Here is a 22816-nt window from a genome sequence, read left to right as displayed (position 1 = left end):
AAAATGAACATGGTATGTACTCACTCATAAGTGGATACTAGCTGTAAAACAAAGGATCACAAGCCTATAGTCCATGATCTTAGAGAAGCTAAGTAACAAGATAAACCCAAAAATAAACATATATAGATTCCCCTGAGAAGGGGAAATAGACAAGATCTCCTGGCAAAATTGAAAGCATGGTTTTTTGAGACAGTGTTTCTCTATAACTTTGGAGCCTAATCTGGAACTATCTCTTATATACCAGGCTGGCCTTGAACTCACAGAGATCCACCTGCCTCTGCCTCCTGAGAGCTGGAATTAATAGTGTGCATCACCGTCCAGCATAAATTTTTTTCTATCTCAGGAAATGACTTCTATATTTGGTGTTTTGCTAAAAGAACTATTCTTACCTACACACAAATAGTCAATTTCACAGAGACAAAGAGTCCAATGGAGGTGTTGCCAGGGGATGGGGGAATTTTTTTATGAACCCATGCCACAGTGGTCTCTTCAGTGATACACTTGCCAGAGACCTACCTATGCTTCTTTTAGTAACCCCAATAAACTCACTGGTTCACTTGAGTGGAATTATTTCTTTGCTCTGTCATCAGTACCCTAGGTGAAATGAATATTTGTTTTTCTACATCCCCCCCCCCCCCAGGAAAATTAATGCAACATAGGAGAGAGGGTTAGACCAAGAAGAGCCCGTTTCTGCCAGGGTAATGTGACTATTGATATTTGCTTGCCTGGGTATTACGAGTCTAACTGCCTGTGATCTACTCTGCCTAAGCCTCAGCCAAAGACATCTGGCAGCCTAGCCTGTCTCGGGTTTCCAAACCTAGTGCTCCTGCGTCCTGCATGCAGGTGGAATGCTCCCATACTCTTTATTGTGACATGTCTTCGTGTCACGGCCACGCCAGATGTTTTCAGGCCTCCTTCCATCCTTAGCAGGTTTTTGCTCCATTTGTTTTTGTTTTGTTTTGAATGAGAAATCGGAGAGGCTCACATTTCTGGGGAGAGATAACAGCAGCGATGTGAATGCCCTCAGCTCAGGTGTCGTTCTGCAAACGTGCTCTGAGAGAACGAGAAGCAGGTTTAACCTTGACTTTTGCTCTTCTCAAATACTACAAAGGTAGTTTTTTTTTTTTTTAAATCCATAGATCATTTGATAGTAAAAATACAGTTGGGCATTTTTTGTTGTTATGCTAGGAATCATAAAGTCTGAAAAATGGCAACTAAGTTTTAAGAAGGTCTCAGGATGCTATCTGTCTCCCACTACGTGAGCAAGAATCGATGAAAATGAGACCCTATCTCAAAAACAAACAAACAAAAAAATCCATCAGGTTTATAAATTCCTGGGGGACAAGAATGGTGGCAATGGTAGGGTGAGCACTCTCTACCCCACTGGTGGGAAAGTAAATTGCTATGGAAAATGGCTGCAATTATTGAGCAAATGCACATACCCTCTGACTCAACAATTCAGGATAATCTGCTGTGGCAAAATACCCATGCACCCCGCCCTGGAACTGAACACTAGATATTGGTGACACTGGTCACCTCTGAGAGGGAACAGGCAGTGGGACAGAGATGGGTGGACTCTTCAGTCATATTCCTACTCCTACTGTATCGCCTATCTCCACCCCTTCACCATGAAAGCAGACATGAAACATATCAAGTTTCCTAGTGGTAGAGGGGACACTAAGAGGATTCTAAATTGAGTTTTTCATTTTTTATGGTGGAATTGGGTAATTGAACCTAGAACTTTACACATGCCAGGCAACTGCTGTACTTTCAACCAAATTCCTTTTCTTTTTTTGGGGTGGGTGGGTAAAGTTTATTTAGTGGGTTATGGAGGGGAAAGGTAAGGGGAGAAGGGATAGGGAGAAGGGGGGGAGAAGAGAGGCAGAAGCTGCCTCTCCAGAAGAAGGGCAGACAGAGAGCTCAACCACATTTCTAACACACTAATAAAACAATACTTTATGACAATAGACTTATTTTATGTATGTGGATGTTTTGCTTATATATATGTCTGTGCACCATGTGTATGTCTGGTGCCCTTGGTGGAGAGAAGTGGGTGTCACATTCCCTGGATCTGGTGTTGTTGGGAGGCCTTCTTGGTCAGCTTATAGTCTGCCATAGTCTGGCAGCTCTCTCTGAGCTCAGCAACAGGGAGGACTCCCTCTGCCCAGCAGAGGGTTTCCTATGCTCTATCTGAACTTATTTGAAGACTGTCTCTAGGTCCAGACGCTTGACTTATCACTGGTGTGACCCTTGACGCAGTTCCCTGCAGAAGCCGTCTCCCAGCGGCCCATATGGGAATTAGACATAGTTCCAGGATCTTTAAGGCAGAACTGTGCTTCCGCATATGATCCTAAGACTTGTACTAAGGGTTTTGGGATAAGAATGTGCTGTTTAGTGCAAATTAAGGGATGCCCCAGCCACTGTCCCCATCCTTTCTTCCTTACTCGGGAATAGAGTTGAGCTGTCTCACTGAAGCTATCTCCTGGGAGGCTATTTCCGCCATGGTCACAGGCCATCCAAAGCTCTGTCCTCGCTTTTGTCCCTTTGTCCTCATGGACTGGTGGCCAACAGACTGTGAGAAAAAGGGAGATTCCACATGGAGTCTGTAAGTAGGTACTGGAATCGAACTCCAGTTCTCTGGAAAAACAGCATTGCTCTTAACCCATCAGCCATCTCTCCAGCCCCAAAGTGTTTTCTTCGTTTTTTTCGGGTTTTTTTTTTTTTTTGAGACTCTGTAGCTCTGGTTGTCCTGGAACTCACTATGTAGATGAAGCTGGCCTTAAACTCACAGAGATCTACCTGTCTCTGCCTCCTGAGTGTTGAGATTAAAGGTATACACTGCCATGCCCAGCCCCTTCTTAAGGTTTTAGGATTTACTAATACTTATGTGTATTGTGTGTGTGTTCATGTGTACAGACACATTCATGCCACGGTGTATATATGGAGGTCAGGAGACAACTTGAACAGCCAGTTCTTCCTTTCCGTGTTTGTGTGGGTGTCAGGGACCAAAGTAAGGTTGTCAGGCCTGTGTGGCAAGTGCTAAGACACTGATATACTTCTGGGACCCACTAGCAATTTTTTTAATACACTGGGAATTTGAGAAATTGACTGTATGAACAGTCAGTGCGGGACTTGTTCAAGAGAAAGTTTGTCAGCTGAACTTTCTTCTCTACTCACCTTTCCACAGAACACACGAGCAAAAGGCAAGAGTCTGCAAACAGGGAGCATGGAGAAAGAGGATCAGGAGTTCTAGGTCACCTTCAGCTACACAGCAAGTTCAAAGTCATTCTGGCCTACACGAGAACTTGTCTCAAAACAAACAGAAGTCACGGGCTGGAGACATGGCTAGGTAGTTAAGAGCACTTGTTCTTACACAGGACTTGAATGCAGTTCCCAGCAACTCACAGGCAGCTCACAGCCACCTGCAACTCCAGTTCCAGGGGATCCCATACCCTCTTCTGGCCTCCACAGGTGCCAGGCGAGCAAGCACATGGTATAGCATACAGACATTTAGGCACTCATACAATTTTTTTTAAAAAGTGTGTTTATATAAATCAAGCCACGAAGCTAAGAAGTAGGTAGAATAGATAGTTTATTGTGGCGTGGGTGTAGAACACACAACCCTTCAACATGTATGGGTGTTTTGATGTTATTGTTGCTTTGCAGGAGACCACAGTGTGATGTCTGGGGTCTGTAGTTTCTTCTCTGTTAACCTGGTCAATGGTTACCTATTTTATAGTTCAAGTTAGGAGAAAGTCAGGGAAATCTGGTTGTGACACCCAAAATCAAGGGCTGCAATACTTACAACCCAGGTGTGTAAAGTGCTTATTCTCAGTGCAAAAAGGACAGCCTTGAGTGTAAGCAGACACCAGGCACTGGGGGCTCCCGGGATCTGGGTGGTGTGTTCTATGACTCAAGGAAGGGAAAGCCACCACCAGACTGCACCCTCAAGGGATCGAGTATTTTCCCCCAGCCTTTCTTCTCTAATAGGACCATAGCTTGGACTCTTGATAAATGTCCATTAACAGTTGTTAAGAAAAACTTGGTTCAGAAGAAATGAACAGGGCTTCTAAGCACCAGAGACACTGATTTCAGTTTCCAGTTCCTGTTGCCTTGGCAGCAAGGGGGAGACCAGTAGGCTGAGCTCTGGCTGGTGGGAGTCATGGGGCTACAAGCTTTTCTTTGGGGCTCTCATTTGTAAATCAGTCACTGAATGACAAACCCTTTCTCTTGAGCACTGACTTGTCTCAGGTGGGAGGATAAGGATAAGCAGATGCGTATTTAACCCTTCATCTTGTTCCCACCACTGGATGGGACTTATTTGTTACCTCCTTGTGCTGACTCATCTGAAGGTCCAACTGTGACATGAACCCCATTCCTCAGTGTACTGCTGCCTCATGAGCCAGGTCTTTGCATATTCCAGCCCATGGTCCTGAGGAGACTGAAGGGAAGCATGAGGGATAGAGAAATGGTTTCTTAAAGAGGCACAAACAAGAATGCAGCTCAAATAGGTAGAGTCTGGCCATTCGTTCAGCCCCAGGATCCTAGCTACTATCTCTTTCCCTGGACGCTAAAAGACAAAGTCATGTGTTCTTACCCACCGACCTTGCAGTAGGGATACTGACAAGAGCCAACCCTGTGTTCGAAAGAGACCTGCTTTTTCCTCCGCTCTGGATGAATGTGATGGGGCCTGGCCTCATTGACCTCACCCCTCACTCAGCCTCCCCAGGTCTGACCATTATGCTGTCACCAGAGCCTTCAGATGCCCGCACCTGAAAACCTTGTGCTTGTGAGAGGTGCTGCCGGGAGAGCTCTCATGGTCCTCAGGTGTAAACACTCCCAGTGCCTTCTCTGAATTTTGGAAAGGGAGAAGAAGCATTTCTTTTTCCAGCACTGCTTTGTAACTCTGTTAGTCGCTCATGTTAAGAGGAGTCGCTAAAGTGTGTCTGCACAGTGGGGAGGAACCGTGGACAGACAGGATGACCTAGACTAAGAACCAAAAATGCAAGGAAGGTTTGCAGACCAGCACGAAGCCAGCACAAGGTAGGAAGGAAAGTGCCTCTCTTCAGCAGAGGGGTCTCATTTGTTCAGATTGGGCGTAAACATGAGTGCACAGGAGCATGCACACGTATGTGCACACATGCACACACACAGTCACTCTGAGGTAGAAAGAAGTGGCTATCTCTAGACAAACACGAATCCTACAACTTCTCATGGCACTTGTGTGAAAGGACCTGCTCTTGCCCACACAGCCAAGCAGGGTCCAACCTGCTCACTCCAACCTCGGGCAGGGCCAGAAGTTCCACTCCACAGGAAGACGGAGATGGAGGGCATTGTGTGGCATTGTGCCTGTGGTCATAGCTCCCAGGCTACAGTTCCTAGGTTCTGCTGCCCAGGGTCACTTCCTGGAGCCTGAGCCATGGGCACCACGGGAGTGGCTTGTCAGAAGCCACTGAGCACAGATGTCTTGAACCACAGAGTCCCCACTGCTTTTGGCAGCCTGTTGCACCTGCTGGACCAGGGCGGCAGCCTGCGAGTGTTCTTGCTTCACAGCGATCAGGTAGGCAGAACGCAGTTTGCAACAGGTCAGATAGGCTCGGACCTAGTGATTGGTTGGGCACAAGATAGTGGAAAAGAAATGATCAGAAAAGGCAGGTCAAGGAGCATAAAGAGTCCCAGGAAGTGCTGGTGGGTAAACAGTACTTTTCACACACCAAACTGATAGCTAGGCTCTTGCCTTCTATTATTTCATAACAACATTCTAGACATCAAGCGATTGCATGGCTTTGTGCTCAAATGTAAAGCGCAATCACAGATGAAATAAGATTTTAGAAACCAAGGTAGACAGGCAGACTCTGCTCTTTATCCAGCTTCCTCCAGTTTCTTTTTGGAATCAGAACTAGTATTGCCAGTGCCCACAGGCTGTGGTTTTATAGTTTCTTTTGATTAACTGATAGTCTTGACTAGACTACAAGGTTCATGAGAGCAGGGATAATATACTCTTTGGGCCTAGCATGCAGTCAGTGTGCAGCCAATGGGCCTTCCATGGGTGACTGGGTGGATGAGTAAAGAGTCATACCTTCCTTTGGCAAAGGGTTTACAGATTCCCCTTTTCTGTTTTGAACACGCTGAATTAAAACAAAAACAAACCTTTGGATGGGTGGTCCTGGGGACTGAACCTGGACCCCATGCATGCTAGGCAAGCACTCTAGCATTGAACTATATTCCCAGTCTTGAATTTAAAGCCCACTGACAGATAACATGGGGAGAAAAATGGATACACATGATTAGAAAAGTTCTAGTTAAGATATTACCCCATGAGACTTTTTTTTTTTTTTTTTTTTTTTTTTTGGTTTTTCGAGACAGGGTTTCTCTGCAGCTTTTTTAGAGCCTGTCCTGGAACTAGCTCTTGTAGACCAGGCTGGCCTCGAACTTACAGAGATCCGCCTGCCTCTGCCTCCCGAGTGCTGGGATTAAAGGCGTCCCGCTCCCATGAGACTTTAATGGAATATTCTTGTTTGGATGGAAGGCAGCTCGGTGTGGGGATAATGTATCTCCTATGCTGTCCGTCCCACGATTCAAGAGCCCTTTTCTCCTTGGCTCCGGTTTCACCAGCGCCTCCATCATTCTGAGCGAGCCCTAGCAAGGGCTCCACAAGCTGTGGCTGAGCTCCCGCTGGCAGCTGCTTTTCTACCACAACAGTTATTTCTGAATTGGAGACATTTTTTGCTCCATGCAAAATGCTTCATCTTTTGGGGATATGTGTGGGTCCTGCTAACCAAAGTCTCTTTGACTTGATTTCAGATAGTTTCCCACTACAGAAAAAAATCTGGTGAGCTGTGAGCTCACTGAAGCAATTGGGCACTGCTGTTGGGGGATACATATGCTGGTCTGGGGAGTGAGCCCTCATCTAGGCCTCTAACTCCAGCTAATCCTACCTATATGAAATACCACAAGCTGACAAGCAAAATCCAAGAGAATGTTATTGTTAGAATCTAGAGTAAAAAAAAAAAAATAAAATGGATCATGCCAGTTTTTGGCAAGACCCGTGCACTGAGGTCCCAAAAGAACTTTAGAATAGCTGCTGAAAGAAACAACCATTGAGTCTTGGGTTCTCATTCAGACTGTACAAAAGTAGCTGTCATTTTGGAATGTGGAAATTTCATCCTTTCCAAGCGCCTTATTGGGATGTTGTACAGGCAGTGGAGAAATGTCTAGAACAAGCTCTCCTTAGGATCTAGCCTAGACCATGGTTGGCAGGTTCTGCCTGGGGACCGATTGCACTGCAGTGGGAGCAGCTCCGTGGCTGTGTAAGAAGCCGCTGACACTAGTTTCCATCACGAGGGACTGATAGCTGGGAAATCTGGCTCCTGATGGCCAGCCGGTCTGGCTTTGCTTTTTTCAGGGCTCTTCTAGCCTGGAGGCCTTCCTGAAGATGGCAGGATGATGGGTCCCATGACCAGCCACAACTAGTGACGCCAACCAAAGGATAAGCTGGCTGGCACTTCTCACAGAGGTGATCCGAAACAAAAGGTCTGGTCATTTCCCAAACAGGGAAGAGTTCACGGCCCTCTGAGGGAGCACTGTCCTCCAAAGGGCTGAGTGGATGTTCTGGTTTGAATGTGAAATGCCCCTCACAGGGTTATGTATTGGAACAACTGGTTTGTGGCTGCTGGTGGTGTTTGGAAGGTGAGCCCTCGCTGGAGGAAATGGTCACCTGGAGCGTGTATTGAGGTTTTAGGACCCCACTTTTTGTTATCTCTCTTATTTCTTCTTCCTTCCTTCCTTCCTTCCTTCCTTCCTTCCTTCCTTCCTTCCTTCCTTCCTTCCTTCCTTCTTTTTTTTTCTTTCGAGACAGGGTTTCTCTGTATAGCCTTAGCTGTCCTGGAACTTGCTCTGTAGACCACGCTGGCCTCGAACTCAGAGACCCACCTGCCTCTGCCTCCTGAGTGCTGGGGGTCGAGGTGTGTGCCAAGACCGCACAGCCTCTCTCTGTTTTCTAACTCTGGATGCAATGTGAGCAGCCAGCCACCTCCTCCTGCCCCTGTGCCTTTCCATCCCCACTACAGTGGAATTTATTCCTTAAACTCTAAGTTGGAATTAATCGTTCCTTCCTTAAATTGCTTCTTATTAAGTATTTTGTCATAGCAACAACAAGAACAGTAGCTAATACAGTGGGTTTTTCTTACTGGACTCTTTTTTTCCTCCAGAATAAGGAAAACCTTCCCCACCAGGAACCTCATCCAATCAGCCAGCCTGAAGACGGAAATGAGATTTCCTCTATGGCTAACGGGTGAGAGACCTGAGAATAACACAGAGATTTAAGAACAGTCTCAGGGAGAGGGAATTGGGAAGACATCCGGGTGGTGGTGGGGCACGCCTTTAATCCTAGCACTCAGGAGGCAGAGGAAGGTGGATTTCTATGAGTTCAAGGCTAGCTTGGTCTACAGAGTGAGTTCCAGGACAGGCTCCAAAGCTACATAGAGAAATCCTGTCTTGAAAGAAAAACAAAAAAAGAAACAAACAAAAATGGGTAGGCAAAGGTTTGGGCAGTCAATGTTCATCTGCTCCATCTATTGCGTCTGGAGCGTTTAAACCACTGTCTAGGTCCTGGATAACAAAGAAACCAAACCACAAGACTGCATGGAACTACTGTGCGGGGCAAGGGAAGCCTTGGTGCTATTCATGCAATAACACCACCAGGGCTAGGAGACATCCTGCTCACCTTGTTGTCATCGCTGTGGATCGCCTGGATCAGTCCCTCCAGCTCCTGTGTACAACAGAGACATAGCGGCTGTGAAAGGAAGAAGCTAGGGAAGCCTGCCGGATCCTTCTCCCTACCTCAATTCCCACTATAAGAATAATGAATGATGGCTAGTCATAATACTAAGCTTGGGATTGGGGCAGAAGGAGCATCTCCTCTGAGGCCCATGCTGAGCTTTCACAAATGGATGTTGCTCTGTTTGCCCCACAGGCATGTCATAGAGGATGGTTTTGCAAGCAGCAAGTTTCAAAGCCCACTCTGGTCTATCTCATCAGAACACTGACATTTCCAAGTGCACACACTATTAGACGAGAGGACACCAAGGGATGCTTTCTGGAGACAGCCATCAGAATCATGACTTCTACAAAGGGAGAGAGTTGCTCAGAGTGAGGTCATGATTGCAGAGAGTTAGGAAGAGAAACGGGTCTTGTAGTAAGGATGAGGATGAGGATGGGGTGATTCTGAAGCAGATAGTGGACACCCAAGAGATCCAGGAGTGAGCGCACCTGTGGCGGGATTCTCTTGAAGGCTTCCAGGCAGTTGAGGAGGATGGTGTCGCCGTCACTTTTGGCTGCCATGCCTGACTCACTGACACATTTGAGCAGCCGTCGGATCTCACCGTACTTTTCCCTCTCCACCAGCTGCCTGGCGGCTCTGCAGTAGGTTGCAGCAGCATCCAGTTGGAAGTCCTAGGACAGATGTGGGATGACGGACTTAGGGCACTGGGAGACACCCACAGTGGGAAAAGATTGCAGTTACAACAGGGAACCCAAATAAAACAAACATGTAGAAGTAAGAAAGGCTCCCTTTGGAGTCAGGCAGACATTTGAGAAGTGAGTATAAAAGCCGCCCCCTCTTGGTATGAAGTGGGGTACCCTACTTGCTTCCGTGGGGCTTTCTTTTACTCAGGACAGGGTCAAGGCTGGTCTTCATTGCCTGAGCTTCCTTTCCCCACTTCCCAAACACTGAGATTCCAGAGTGTACCACCATGCCTGGATCCATGGACTTTCAAAGACATTCTGTTAAGTTTCTAAGGACAATCCTCTCTCCCCTGACTAACCTTTCTCTGGGAAATGGTGCACAGGGCTGGTGTTTGTTAAGAGCTACCCAAGTGATGAAACAGATTATCAAGACTCACTTGCTGGGACCTGCCAGATAAATGCCTTGGAACCCAGCTTTGGTTAGCCCTTACACCATAGGACTTCGGAGAGATAGCCTGGCTAGTCCTTCTAGACAGGTTCTCCTGAGACAGTGAGTGACATTTTTGCAGTTGTGGGTAGCTGTCTTACATGTGCTCCTAGATACCTTTTGAGATGCTATGATTGGCTTTTGGCTAAAAGGCATATTACCTGGCATCTGACCCAGTTCTGTTATCTGTTTTGACATGTAAAGCTGCTCTTCTTGGGACAAGAATATTTTTTAAAGAATAGCCTTTCCCAGAAATGTCAGGTGCGGGGTCCCTTGCCATAGTCTTGAATGGAACATCAAGAGTACAGAACATCATACCTGTAGAACGCGGAATGCAATTCCAAAGCCGTCTTCCACATTTTTCCCTCCCAGCATAACCTGGAGGGAGAGGGAGATGGAGATATGCTTAAAGAAATGATAATTATTCAAATAACTTTTCAATAAAAACATCAGGGTCCCTATTTATCTATATCATCATGTTTTTGTGGAGACGGTCTCTCTACACAGCCCTGGCTGGTTTAGAACCCACTATGTAGATCCGGCTGGCCTTGAATTCATGGTGATTCTCCTACCTCTGCGATTATAGATATGAGCCAACATACCCAATCCATTTGCTCAGTTATTAAATATATGTGGAGCCTTTACCGAGCACCCAGCAGCAGAGATCCAAGAGACCAAAAGGCCTCTAACTCCCGCCTGAGGCACGCATTCCAATGGGGAGGAAGCCATCAAGCAAACGACTGAAATAGTCAGATAATTACAATAGGGATAAGCACTCTGAAGGAGGTGAGCAGTCTGCCACAGGTGAAACACTGCACGCACCTTGCAGGCAACTTCCATCTTCATGTGGTTATTTCCGAAGAGTGTTGGCAGAGGCAAAGTGGTGATCTGCGAGGTGCCAGCGCTCTCACACCGATGTAAGAATCTGGTCACTTCCATCTGTAGCTGAAGTGTATTCATATGCCTGCGGGCACAGGGCGGGCACAGGACAGCCTCAGCAGGCTCTCAGAGAGTGGGGGTCTGGGGCTGGGTGACAGGCTCATAAGAAGATGGCAATGGAGAGACCAAAGAAATGGCACGAAGGGAAGAGGCTTGAAATACCCTCCAAATAGTATGGTTGGACAGAAATGGAAGACCTAGCCCCTCCCCCTGAGGCATACAACAGTTAAGGCGCACTGTGGAACTAGACAAGCTTCTGGCACTGACTTAACAAATATTTACTGAGTATCTATGTGGCAGGTCCCAGAGTGAGCAGGAGGCTTGAGCCCTGCTTTCATGGCTCATGGGCTAGAGGAGAGATGGATAGTAACCTGACACAGAAGAGGTTTAGTGACTGAGTCTAAGAAGACAACTAATTAAAGTGTTGGAAAATCTGCTTATTCTCTCTCTCTCTCTTTTTTAAACTAGATCTAGCTACACCGCTGGCCTCAAATTCACAATCCTCCTGCTTCGGCATGTACTACCATGTCTGGCTAAGCCTTTTCTTTAGACAGTATGTTCTGAATAGAGGGGTTGACAAGCATAAAAGAAAGCGCTTGGGTTGAGGATCCTGGAGGCTAGTGCCTGGAGGCCAGTGGCTGACATCTACCAAGGAAGAAGAGAGGGGCAGAGAAGGATTGTGCTGGACCTTTTTTGCTCATTGTAAGGAATGTGGGCTTCAGTCTGGGATAGCATGGGATCCTAATCCCTTCCTAGAGTGGCTTTCCAGGCTGTAGCAGATGCTGTCATCCAAGGGTGATGCCTTCCCGCCCTGCGCTGACCATCTCCAGAGTCTTGACATACCTGGAGACATCAGCAGCAGTCATCTTCTTCCGGAAGAAGGTGCTTTTCTTCCTCCCGGAGCTGCGGGATGTTTCTTGGAGGTAGATCTTCAGGTGGTCCTTGGCCTTAAGCAACCACGAGAGCTTTTCTCCAAGCTCCGTGTAGGACTTTGCTTTGTGACTGAAGAACCGAATACAGGTCATGGCAGCCCGGACTTGGTCCTAGGATTGGGAAGCAAATGTTTGGTTTAGGAGAGATCAGAGATGTTGGGGTGGGGAAGTGGGTGTCACAAGAAGCCTGATCTGATAAACTTCAGGTTCTGGCCCTGTGATGTCTTCATCCTTAGCTGGAGCCTGGCATCCTCTTGATAAGTGCCAGTGTCTATCATCAGCCGAGCAGCATTTTACGTCAGTCATCACAGGGTCCCAGAGACCCTACAGTGAGCTGCCTGTCAAGCTCTCGGGTGGGATATTATCTCACCACGGTAGAGGTCTCAAGGAAGATCCTTCCGACTCTCTATTAAGTACCGATTCAGCTTTGACTTGGCATCAGATGATCTCATTTCTGAGATCATAGTACTGAGAATCAGACAGGGGGAACTTGGTTCTTCTCCTTTCATGCATTTTCTTTCAGCTTCCCAGAACATATTCCTATGGATTCTTTATTGCCTGCCTTCCTTCCTTCCTTCCTTCCTTCCTTCCTTCCTTCCTTCCTTCCTTCCTTCCTTCCTCATCTTCACTTTTATATTCCTTGAATTCTTTTTAAAAATTATAGTATTTATTTAATTTATCTATTTATTTATTGATTTTTACATGGGTGAGTATTTTGCCTGCATGTATGCCTATGTACCACATGTGTGCCTGGCGTCTGCGGAGATCAGAAGAGGGCATCAGATCTCCTGGGACTGGAGATGGTTATGAGTCACCATGTGGGTGCTGGGAATTGAACCTGGATCCTCTGGAAGAGCAGGCAGTTCACTTAACCGCTGAACCATCTGTCCAGCCCCACACTTTAAATTCTGAAGAATGCTATTATGGGCAAGATTAAAGCTTGGCTCTAAATGGAGGAAGAAAGTCTAAATATTTAATAATGTTGGAGAGTGTGGTGGATTTGCTCCAGGGTCAAGCACCAAGGTCAGGAATCAAATGGCTGTCCTGTTCCCTCATCTTGCACAGCCTCCCCTGCACGACAAAGCACCAGCGCCAAGTGGAAGGGAGGGTGGGTTGCTGTCACCTTCATAAACTGCTGCAGCTCATACAGGATGTGGTAGTAGTTCTTCTTCTGCAGATGCTGGCAGGCAGCGATCAGGTACGTCCCCCAGCTCTCCAGGGTTGGATCAATGGATTCCAGTAAGTTTTCCAAAGTGTGCAACTTCCCACTTTTATAGCTCGGCTGGAAAATGCCTTCTATGAAGACCTCGGGAGGGCTTTCCTGGCGCAGGAAAGAAGTAAGAAGTCAGAAGTGTGGGAATGGTCCCGGTAGTCTGGGTTTGCTCTGAACCTCCACACCCTCCTAGGGCAGTGCCTCTCGGCCTTTTCCTCTGAGAAGCCCTCTCCAACGATGCTCCATGCACTCCTTCCTTGAGTGGCTCTCTCCACTCACTGCTCTTCTTCCTCGCCTAGGATTTATTTATTTTTGGCCCTGCATGCTAGCTAACAAGGAAATTTGACACTGCTAATTCCATCAGTATCAGTTCTTTACAGTGTTGGGGATCAAACCCAGAGCCTCTCAAATGCTAGAAGACCTATTTACTGTCTCCAGTGGGCCCAGCAGTTTTTGAAAGAATAATGACTTCCTTCTCCTTAAAAAACTATTTTTTTCAAAAAAATTAATTTTTTAAGTTAAATAACATTGTTTAAATTTCTTGAAAAAGTTTAAGCTTAACTTTTTTTTTTTTACTTTTAAGTAAGAAAAAAATCTTTATTTTGCTTTCATTATACAACAAGCCAACCACTCTAGGCATCCTTTCAACATCTCTGGCCACTCAATTTCCTTAGCTGGTTCCTCTCATCCCTTGTAGGGCTCCTTTTCTCTCTACTTTCCTAGTGATTTCATCCAGTCTCATGGCTTTCCATGCTGTGTGTGATGACATCCACACCTCTACTTCCAGCCTGCTCATCCCCCTAGACCTCCCAAACTGTATATCCTGTGGGACCCAGCTGCCTCTCAACAGGACTTCCTGCAAAGCCAATGAATCCAACACACAAAAGACTGCATTCTAGATTGTTCCACGAAACTTGCTCTTCCCACATTCTCCTCTTTCTCAGTCACAGTACAATTCTTCCAGGGGCGCAGGTCAAAAGCCTCAGGACCACTTTTCTTCTCAAACTCTGATATAAAATACCTCAGCAGGTTCTACCACTGAAACGCACCCAGAAGCTGCCCATGCCTCACACCCAGAAACTGACCCACTACACCATCACATTCATGAATTATCGAAAGAGCCGTTCCATGGTACCCTTTCACAGTCTGTCTCCTCCACAGAAAGCCAACAAACCAATTTTCTTGGCACATGAATCAGAAGTTACTCTTCAGCTCACTGTCTTCCAGTGATTCTGCTCCCCATTCACTAATAAAGTCCAGGCTCTCACAATATCCACATATACTATGTGATTTAGCTATTGCCTTCCCAACTGTATCTGCTACCACCCAGGCCCCATCTCTCCTGGCTTCAGCCACCTGACCTTTGTATTTGTTACTTCCTCTGCCCAGAGTACAACTCCTCCAGTTGTTCTTGTGTCTTTCAGCCCTTTAGTCAGATGCCACCTCCTCTGGGCAGCCCATTTTCTTCTGTTCTGCCTCTCCTTCTACTTCCCGTTCTCCTTCCTACCCTTCCTCTGCCCTCTTCTCCCTTCCTCTCAAGTTCATGCTCTTCTTTTGCTACCTCTTTTGATACAGAGCCTTTCTGCATCGTCCTGACTCCTGGAACTCGAACTGATGAGGCAGGCCTTGAACTCACACAACTCTGCATGACTCTGCCTCCCAAGTGTGTGCTCCTGTTCTGGATGTTTACCCTGTTAAGCTTGAAAGGACGAACAGAATTTCTCCCAGGAAAACAAGGAAGGCAGGGCATTCTAGATAGATGGAACAGCGCATGAAGATTAATAAATATAATAATATCAATATTTTGGTGAATCTGGGACATGGAATATCAATAGCATTCATGGTGAAAAAAAATCAGAAATATGGGAGACAGATCTTGAGGTCCAGCCGCATGCTAAGGAGTTAGCTTTCATCCTAATGATTTGTGAAGACCCTGTGGAGAGAGGGTGTGTGTTTAGGAAGTTCACACTGAGGGCAGTGTGACAGGAAAAGGAATACACAGAAACCCTATGCACATCAGGTGTTCAAGTGTCATTTTCAGTGCATTTCTTTTCTGTACCCCTGGTTGCTTGAGGACAAAGGTAAGGGTCTTAAAAAGCTCAAGGGTAGTTGAAGACAGGAGACAAAGAGAAGGTTTCCTTACAGGCTTTGTCATCTGCAAAGCAAGGGCAATGCTGTCGTCAGCTTCCACTTGGACTATAAGATAAGCAGCTTACCTCTGGCTGCGCTTATCCAAGGCACCAGACTGATGGTTAACACTCAGTCTGTGCCGGCAGAAACATCTTTACTTCTCAACTCATGTGGAGAGGGAGGGAAAGGGGAAATTAACTTCCAAATAATCGACTCATCCTGTATGGTTCTTAAGACACGGCTCAGCAGCTGAGATACAGCAGCAGCCACACAACGGTCTCTTTCGCTGTCCTGTAAGGGTTGGATCACAAGCTGGACTTCTCATGGAGTCATCTAGAAGTTGTCTATTTGCAAACTACTGTCGGATGCTGTTCTGATTTAGCGTGGCTGACTGATGTTAGTCTGTGCTAAGTTCCTTCAGTTTCCTATGGAGTTTGGTAAATACTGGTCACTTTGTCAGAAAGTTACCATGAATGTTGAGATAAAAGGAATTCTAGGCCTACGACATAGCTCGGAGGGGAAAAGGTCTTAGTGTGCAGCCTGACCACCTGAGTTTCGTCCCCGTGACCATGCAATTAGCAGGAGTGTGTATCTGTAAGCTCAGAACTCTGATGGACAGATGGGAGGCAGAAACATAAGGAAGCTTATGGGGTCAGCTAGCCTAGAGAATGCAGAACAGCACAGAGACAAGAAACCCCACCTCAAAGGTAGAAGGTGAGATCTGATTTCTGGAAGCTGTCCTCTGACCATAACCACATGCACCATGGCCCTGTGTATAGACTCTCTGACACACACACACACACACACACACACACACACACACACACACACTCTCCCCCCCTTCCCTCTAAATAAGTAAACAGAAGGGTGATGACCAAGGAAGTAACTCTTAGTGCTCTTCCATCAGGAGGGAGGTGGCAGGGGAGTGAGAGAAAATCAAAGATAGGGTGTGCTGCCTCCTCATGCACACGTGTGGGGTGCTCCTCTCTGTAACAGCTCTAGGTACACTCTGTCCTAGGCCAGGTGGAAACCAAGGTTCAGCACTGTGCCTAAGGTCACTGTGGAGACCAGGCTGACGGTCTCACTGTGTTCTACACTGTGGGAGAGGAGACGAATTTGCTATTGCTGGTCAGGAGGGAAATTTGGGGTTTAATGTGAGACTTGCTGACCTCATTGGATGACTGTGTAGACAAAGCTTCTTAGACCTGTGTCTGCAGGGAATTGTCTCACTGCTAGAGTATACAGGATGGGGTGGGGGGCAGGGTGTGGTCAAGGTGGCCACTCTTGGGCTGTGTCTGAATGTCTCACCTTGTTGAGCAGGTGCAGCAGGGCTTCCCGAAGGCAGTTATGCCTTATGTAGAAGCTGATGATGGCCAAGTTGGTGCTGTAGTTGTGCAGGTAGAAGAGACATTCCTGATAGTAGGTGTTGTTCATGATCTTCCCATCAGGAATCACCTCGAGGAAGAGGCTCTGGGTCCGAAGGGTGGCTTCCAGTTCCCGCAAGGTGGCAAAGTAATCGTCATCTTGCTGCTGGCAGGAAAAAAGAATGGCTTTGAGCTCCAGGACCTAAGAAGTTAAGAAGTGATTCCCCCTCTTCTACCCCGCTCCCCCACCCCTAGCTTCCAAGAAGCATGGACCAGAGGCATTCACCACTAGGTCTGGCCTTCAACAAGTCTTAACACTAGAAAGGCTTAGTTGGCAGTGTATACAAGGCCGAGGCAGAGGATTCATGAGTTCAAGGCTGTTCTGGATTACACATTATAAAGCCAGGGGCTGGGAGGTGGCTCAGCTGTCAGAGGTCTTGTTGTACAAGTTTGTGGATCTTAGCAGTCATGTACAAGTCGGCGTTCTGGTGTGCGCCTGTAACTTGGTGTTTGGACAGGCAGATTCTAGGGGACAGGGGCTGGCCCGAGAGTTACTCTACTGCAAACAGTGAGCACCAGGTTCAGTGAAAGGCCTTGCTTTGAAAGAAAAACAAAGTGCAGTGCAGCAAGATAGTTCAGCCAGTAAGGCACCTGAAACCAGCCTGACCGCTGAATTGATCCCGGGAACCCACTGGTGGGAGGCAGAGCTGACTCTGCAAGCCGTCCTCTGACCTCCATGAATGTGTGGGCTCATATACATACACACACTCAAAACAAATGTAAAAGCAAAATGTTAAGATTGACAGAAGACTGGCTGCTAACAATGACCTCTGGCCTCCACACACGCACATGCTTGGGCGAGTACTTAAGTGTATTCACGAATATACTAGTACATTCAATGCATGAAATAACAAAACTGAAAAGAAAAACCCTACATGGAAAATTAAAATTAATTTGGGCACGTGAATTTTTGGATGCCTCTATAGTATCTTTTAAAATACTGATCTCCTGTTGCTTTTGTAACCATGCAGCCACTTATCTAACTACACATACTACAAACAAAATACACAAGCACACAAACATCAGCCTAGCAGCCTCTGCGCCTAACCCCACACTACTGACTGAACTGAAGCCAGTCCACTCCCTGGATCTTCACTGCTCCTAGCCTCTTAAAGGACAGGGCGCTCTACCCGCTTTGCTCTTACCAAAGAGACGAGCGGTCTCACTGTGGACTCCAGGTACTCAACCACATCCTGGACTAGCCTTGAGCCATGACTCAGTTGATTGAGGTCAAGGGGAGGCTTCAGGCAGCGACTGAACTTCTCCCGTGCAGCAGCGAGGTTGCCAGCTTTAAGGCAGGCCATGCCCCAGGCATGCCATGCCCCCGTGGAATCAAGCCCGGTCTTTGTAGAGACCTGGAGGGAAAATTGCTCTATCTGTGAGAGGTGTCCACATTCAGGTCTGAGAGTCTTCCCAAGCCATTCTGTTCCTTTGCCCCATCCACCTGCCCAACATCCACGCGCTGCAATCTGCACACCAGCGAGTTGCTTGTGCCCTGGAAGCATCCATGATCGGGACCACGGAGAGATGGTGGGAACTGTTCCCAAGGCTAAGCAAAGGCCACTCATGGCAGAGGGGCAGAAGAATGCTTTATCTTTGCCTCACCTCAACGCCCAGTTGGTAGTACTCAGCTTCCAGGAGCTGGTTCCTCAGCCTGGTCACCGCGGCCGGCTGCAAGATTTGGTCTAGAGATGGCACATGGCGATAGGCAGCGGTGACTAAAATATGCAGGACATCTACCTTGCTGATGTAACTACAGGGAGAGAGAGGGCATCGCAAATGAAGCTGTGTGGAGCTCTGGAGCAATTGTTGCTTGAGTGCTTCTATTGCATCTTCACTGTTAAGTGTGATCGTGAGAACTGAGAGATACACAGCACATGTACACTGAGTGAAGGTTTGAGAGTCGGACTCTTTTAACCCCACTCTCAACTTAATAGTTCTGAGACCTGCCTCAACTCACACATCTGTTACATGACTATAGAGCAGAAAATGAAATGTGTCAAATGAAAGAGCTTAGGATAGTGTCTGGAACTTCTGTAGCACTTATAATCTGTTGGTTTGTGTTTGAGCAGGGATGCCCTAGGTTTCTGTCTGAGACAAGGCCTCTATATTGAATACTGGAGCTCACAAATTACCCATTTGCTTTTGGCTCTTTGGAACCCTGCTTGGAAGAGTACAGAACAAGAGTCATTGACTCAGGGGCTGGAGAGATGGCTCACCAGTTAAGAACACTAGCTGCTTTTCCAGAGGACCTGGGTCTGGTTTTTAGCACCCACATGAAGGCTTACAACCACTTGTAACCTCAGTTTCAGAGGACCTTACACCATCTTTTGGATTCTCTGGGTACCATGCACACATATGGTGCACATGCACACACAAACAAAACATTCATACATATAAAGTAAAAATAACTCTTAAAAAAAATCTCAAAAAGTCCCACCGACTCATATTCCTGGTTGGTACAGTGGTTTCACCACGCCTCTTTCCTGGAGGTGGCACCAGGCAGGGGCACCTTGGCCCTTTAGTCTAGTCTTCACACCCTCTCTCCGTGCCAAGAATGGCCCTCCTGGTAGCCCACTGAATCTTATTCCTTACTCCTTTGGCAATCTTACTCCTGACACCCAAAGATTAAAAAAAAACCTAAGCAGGACAGAGCCCAGAGGGCCACACCACTCATTCTGCCTGATGTGGCAAGTTCGCAGCCATGGCTCCTGGGTGCTGTCTCAGAACCACAGCAGACAAGCCATGGCTCCTCACTCGTCTGCTTAGCAGTTTTCCTGGATTCCCTATCTTTAGTGATGCTTAACCTGGTAGGAACTGGGTAGGAGAAAGGACAGTGTGTAAAATCTGATTCGAAGCCATACAGTAATTTGAAGACTTATATTAATAAGGCTCCCTTTGGAAAATGAAAACATTTGAACTAGATGATGTGTTTTTGTTTGTTTTGTTTATCTATCAGAAGGAGACATAGTTCAAATCAGAAGCGTCTGGTTTGTATGGCAATATACACAGAAAGGAGTCATACACTGACAAGAAATCATCATAATGAAAGTGTATGAATGCAGAGTGGGGCACAAAGAAGGTGTGATTTGAAATCAGTGCTGTAAACTGTCCAGGAGGCCCATGACTGCTTGCAGGGGTGAGAACCCTGCTGAGTGAGGGCTTCCTTGATCTCTGCCACCTCCAGGGGCCCAGAGGGGTTAGCAGTGCTGTCTGAGGCTGGTCTTAAGGGATGGAGTGGGCCTGTGCCTGAGGGAGGCATTTATGCTTCAGAGGGCTTCCTGCCTCTGGATTCCGAGCTGTTGGGACTGTGGACTCACGTCACGAGTCATGGATCTGGGTGGATGGATAAGCAAGGAATTAGGAGTCTTCATGTCAGGTTAATGAGTGGAGGCAAAGCAGGTTCAGTTCCCGCCTCCAAGGTCCTGCCTTGACTTCCTTCTATGACGGACTGTGATGTGGAACCGTATGCTGAATAAGCCCTTGTCCCCAGAATTGCTATTACACATGTTGTCTTGTCATAGTAATTAGAAAGCAAAAGAACACCTTCTGTTTTTAAGGACCTAGGGAAAGAAAAGGACACAGGCTGACAGAGGGCGAGGATGACTACTTGTGATTAGGGACTTATATTTCATTAACATTAAATGAGACGCATGTCGGCGTGTCTTGTCAGAGAGGATAGAAAGCCATATGGGGTCACAGATAAAAGACTGCCCCAGGCAAAAGAACAGAGGCTCGCTTCTATGTACCTGTCACAGAGAGCCAGGTCCTGGCTTCGGCCAGCCTTGACGAACATCATCTTGGCGCTGAAGAGCAGCTGCTTCATGATGTCTATGAGCAGCCCCGCGTCCAGCTCCGGGTTGGTGAGGCCTTTGGACAGCTTGCAGCAGTGCTCGATCAGCTGGTGGCCACAGGCAACGCTGTCTCGGTGCAGGTTCAGGATAGCAATGCACAGGGAGGCGCTGGGGGCCTGATCAGGGGCAGGGAAGGGAGAAAGAGACAGTGAGTTTAGGGACCAGAGCAGTTTTCTAAAGCAGCTGTTCGGCAGAAACCACCATTCCCACTTTATGAGGCTGGAAACCATTGCAAGAGGAAGCTGGACACATCACAGCAGGGCAGAAGCAGAGCTTGGCGCATTTCAGAAGCTCAACCTTCCACGGCCAGAGCTCTAGTTGCTAGGCTGTGTCACACTGCGTCACGGCCTTTCTACATAGCCCCGGTTGTCCAGGAACTCACTTCCTACTTCTTGACAGTGTCCACAGGTGGCCTCCTTCTCCTCAGTTGCAGTCACACTTCTCTGTGACTTGGATGACCACAGTTACTTAGCTGAAGTCACTGTTTAAAGTCCTGAACATGCTATGCTGCTGCCAGATCAACATCTGTAAAGCACCCCTGTGAAATTCCTAGGTGCTTCTACCTATCACACAGTCATTTCTTACCGTCAGCTTCCTTCACAGCTTCATATATAAATTGTCTTTCTCAATCTTACCACATTACCCCTTACATCATCAATGCTGTCTTCGGATGCCCTCATCATGCCCTGTGATTTTTGGACTCATTGCCTTTGCTCGGATATTTAGAAATATGGGCCCACAAGTGTGTTGTTGTTGTATGAGTGTGTGTGTTGTGTTCATACAAATGTGTAAAGGTGGGCATGCATTTATGTGTGCATGTGTGTGTTGAGGCCAGAGGTTGATATTGGGTATCTTTTTAAATTGTTTTCTACATTATTATTATTATTATTATTATTATTATTATTTTTGACTCAGGGTTTCTCATTGAACCTGGAACTTGATGATTCAGCTAGAACCTGCTAGGCAGCAGGCCCCAGGGTCTGCCTGACTTTGCCTCCTCGGTGCTGGGACTATATAGGCACCTGTTGCTGCATCTGGTTTATATGTGGATGCTGGGGATTCAAACTCAGGTCCTCATGCCTGCACAGAAAGCACTTTACCACCCGCTGAGTTCTCTCCCCAGTCCCCGCACAGGTCAGTTTTGTGCTCTATCTTTCCCCTGTCCTCGACACTCCCCCTTCACCGCAATCTCCACATTTTTCTTACCACGCACATACCCTTCTTTCTGGTTTCTTCCTGTACGTTCCCCGAGATGTTCCTCCTCTTCTGCCTACCTGGTTTACTTGTTTTGGCTCTCATATAATTGTAGAGTAAGCAAGCAAGGACCAGGCTGTGGTTATCAATCTCTGTATTCCCTGTTCTACTATCAGACATCATAAAGAAACTTAAGTGACCATTACATTTTATTATTATTACCTGCTCATAGTAAAATTCACTCTGCACCAGCTCGTTTTCTTCCTCATTTAGACTCAAGATCCATTCTACCTCCATGGCTTTGGGGACTCGCACCACAGCTGAATATGGAGGGCTTTCATTCTTCGAGCTGTCTGAAACTAAGAAGAGAGTCGTCAATCACATGCCAGTCATTGGCTGGCCATGCAGCCTGATAAGCTAGTGTGTCACGAGCACATATTTACCTACTATCTAAGAGTCCCTTTTCCTCTCCTTGCTCCCTTTGCTTTCTTTTTAAAAGATTTATTTACTTGTTTGTGGGTGTGCCCGCATGAGTTTATGTGTACCATGTGTGTGCATGCACCAGCAGAGGCCAGAAGGGGGCATCAGACTTCTGGAATTAAGACTCATCAGCAATTGCGCATCACTGAGTTTGGGTGCTGGGTACCAAACCAGGGCCCTCTGCAAGAGCGGTAAATGTTCTTAACCGCTAAGTCATTTGTATAGCACCTTCCTCCCTTTTTGTTTTCTTTAGGAAACCTCATTAGATTCTTTAAGTACTCTTCCCCTAGCATAGGTCTGGGACAAATGTCACAGTATTTGTGCCATGACTGATGCTTCCCACAAGAAACCCTGAAAGACATGGCTCAAACGTTGGATACTCCAAACACTAACCTGCTATGGAAAGACATTGGCTAAATTGCTAACAGTGATAATCTCAGGGTAAGGACAGGGCATTGGATGATGGGGCAATGGAGGAAGGGGCTGTGGTGAGGTAGATAGGGTAGCTTACTAAAAGATAAGCACCAAATCCATTGGTTTTGGCCTCCCTGGGGTTGGAAGCTACTGGGCCTAGATAACGGTTAATATGAAGAATGTCGAGGGAAACAGCTGATGCAAAAGCCAAGATTTCTCTTTGGTGAATTCACCAAGCAGACAGAGTTGCCATATGGCTATCAGCTGAGAGCCAACTCCAGCAC

The 22816-nt window shown here is 47.0% G+C and overlaps 1 protein-coding gene across 5 annotated transcripts in view; it reads right to left on the bottom strand.

The window, feature by feature from the left end:
- Window positions 1–3575: 3575 nt before the first annotated feature.
- Zfyve26 (zinc finger FYVE-type containing 26) overlaps window positions 3576–22816 on the bottom strand; it is a 62257-nt gene continuing 43016 nt past the window's right edge. For 3 of the 5 annotated variants that reach the window (XM_038336306.1, XM_038336308.1, XM_038336309.1), the window contains exons 31-42: window positions 21861–21997; window positions 20340–20560; window positions 18196–18343; window positions 17736–17945; window positions 16475–16696; window positions 12947–13144; window positions 11735–11934; window positions 10775–10916; window positions 10271–10330; window positions 9271–9453; window positions 8726–8770; window positions 3576–5602 (exon numbers count right to left, since the gene is read on the bottom strand). In XM_038336306.1, coding sequence (XP_038192234.1) covers window positions 5399–5602; window positions 8726–8770; window positions 9271–9453; window positions 10271–10330; window positions 10775–10916; window positions 11735–11934; window positions 12947–13144; window positions 16475–16696; window positions 17736–17945; window positions 18196–18343; window positions 20340–20560; window positions 21861–21997 — 1970 coding nt within the window. In that variant the 3' untranslated portion in view covers window positions 3576–5398. The remainder of the gene's footprint in view (window positions 5603–8725; window positions 8771–9270; window positions 9454–10270; window positions 10331–10774; window positions 10917–11734; window positions 11935–12946; window positions 13145–16474; window positions 16697–17735; window positions 17946–18195; window positions 18344–20339; window positions 20561–21860; window positions 21998–22816) is intronic. The other 2 variants (XM_038336307.1, XM_038336310.1) reach the window with 1 other exon arrangement.

The sequence above is a fragment of the Arvicola amphibius genome, chromosome 7 (assembly GCF_903992535.2).
Source record: "Arvicola amphibius chromosome 7, mArvAmp1.2, whole genome shotgun sequence".
Classification (NCBI taxonomy): Eukaryota; Metazoa; Chordata; class Mammalia; order Rodentia; family Cricetidae; genus Arvicola; species Arvicola amphibius.
This window is presented reverse-complemented; position numbering and strand designations above follow the sequence as displayed.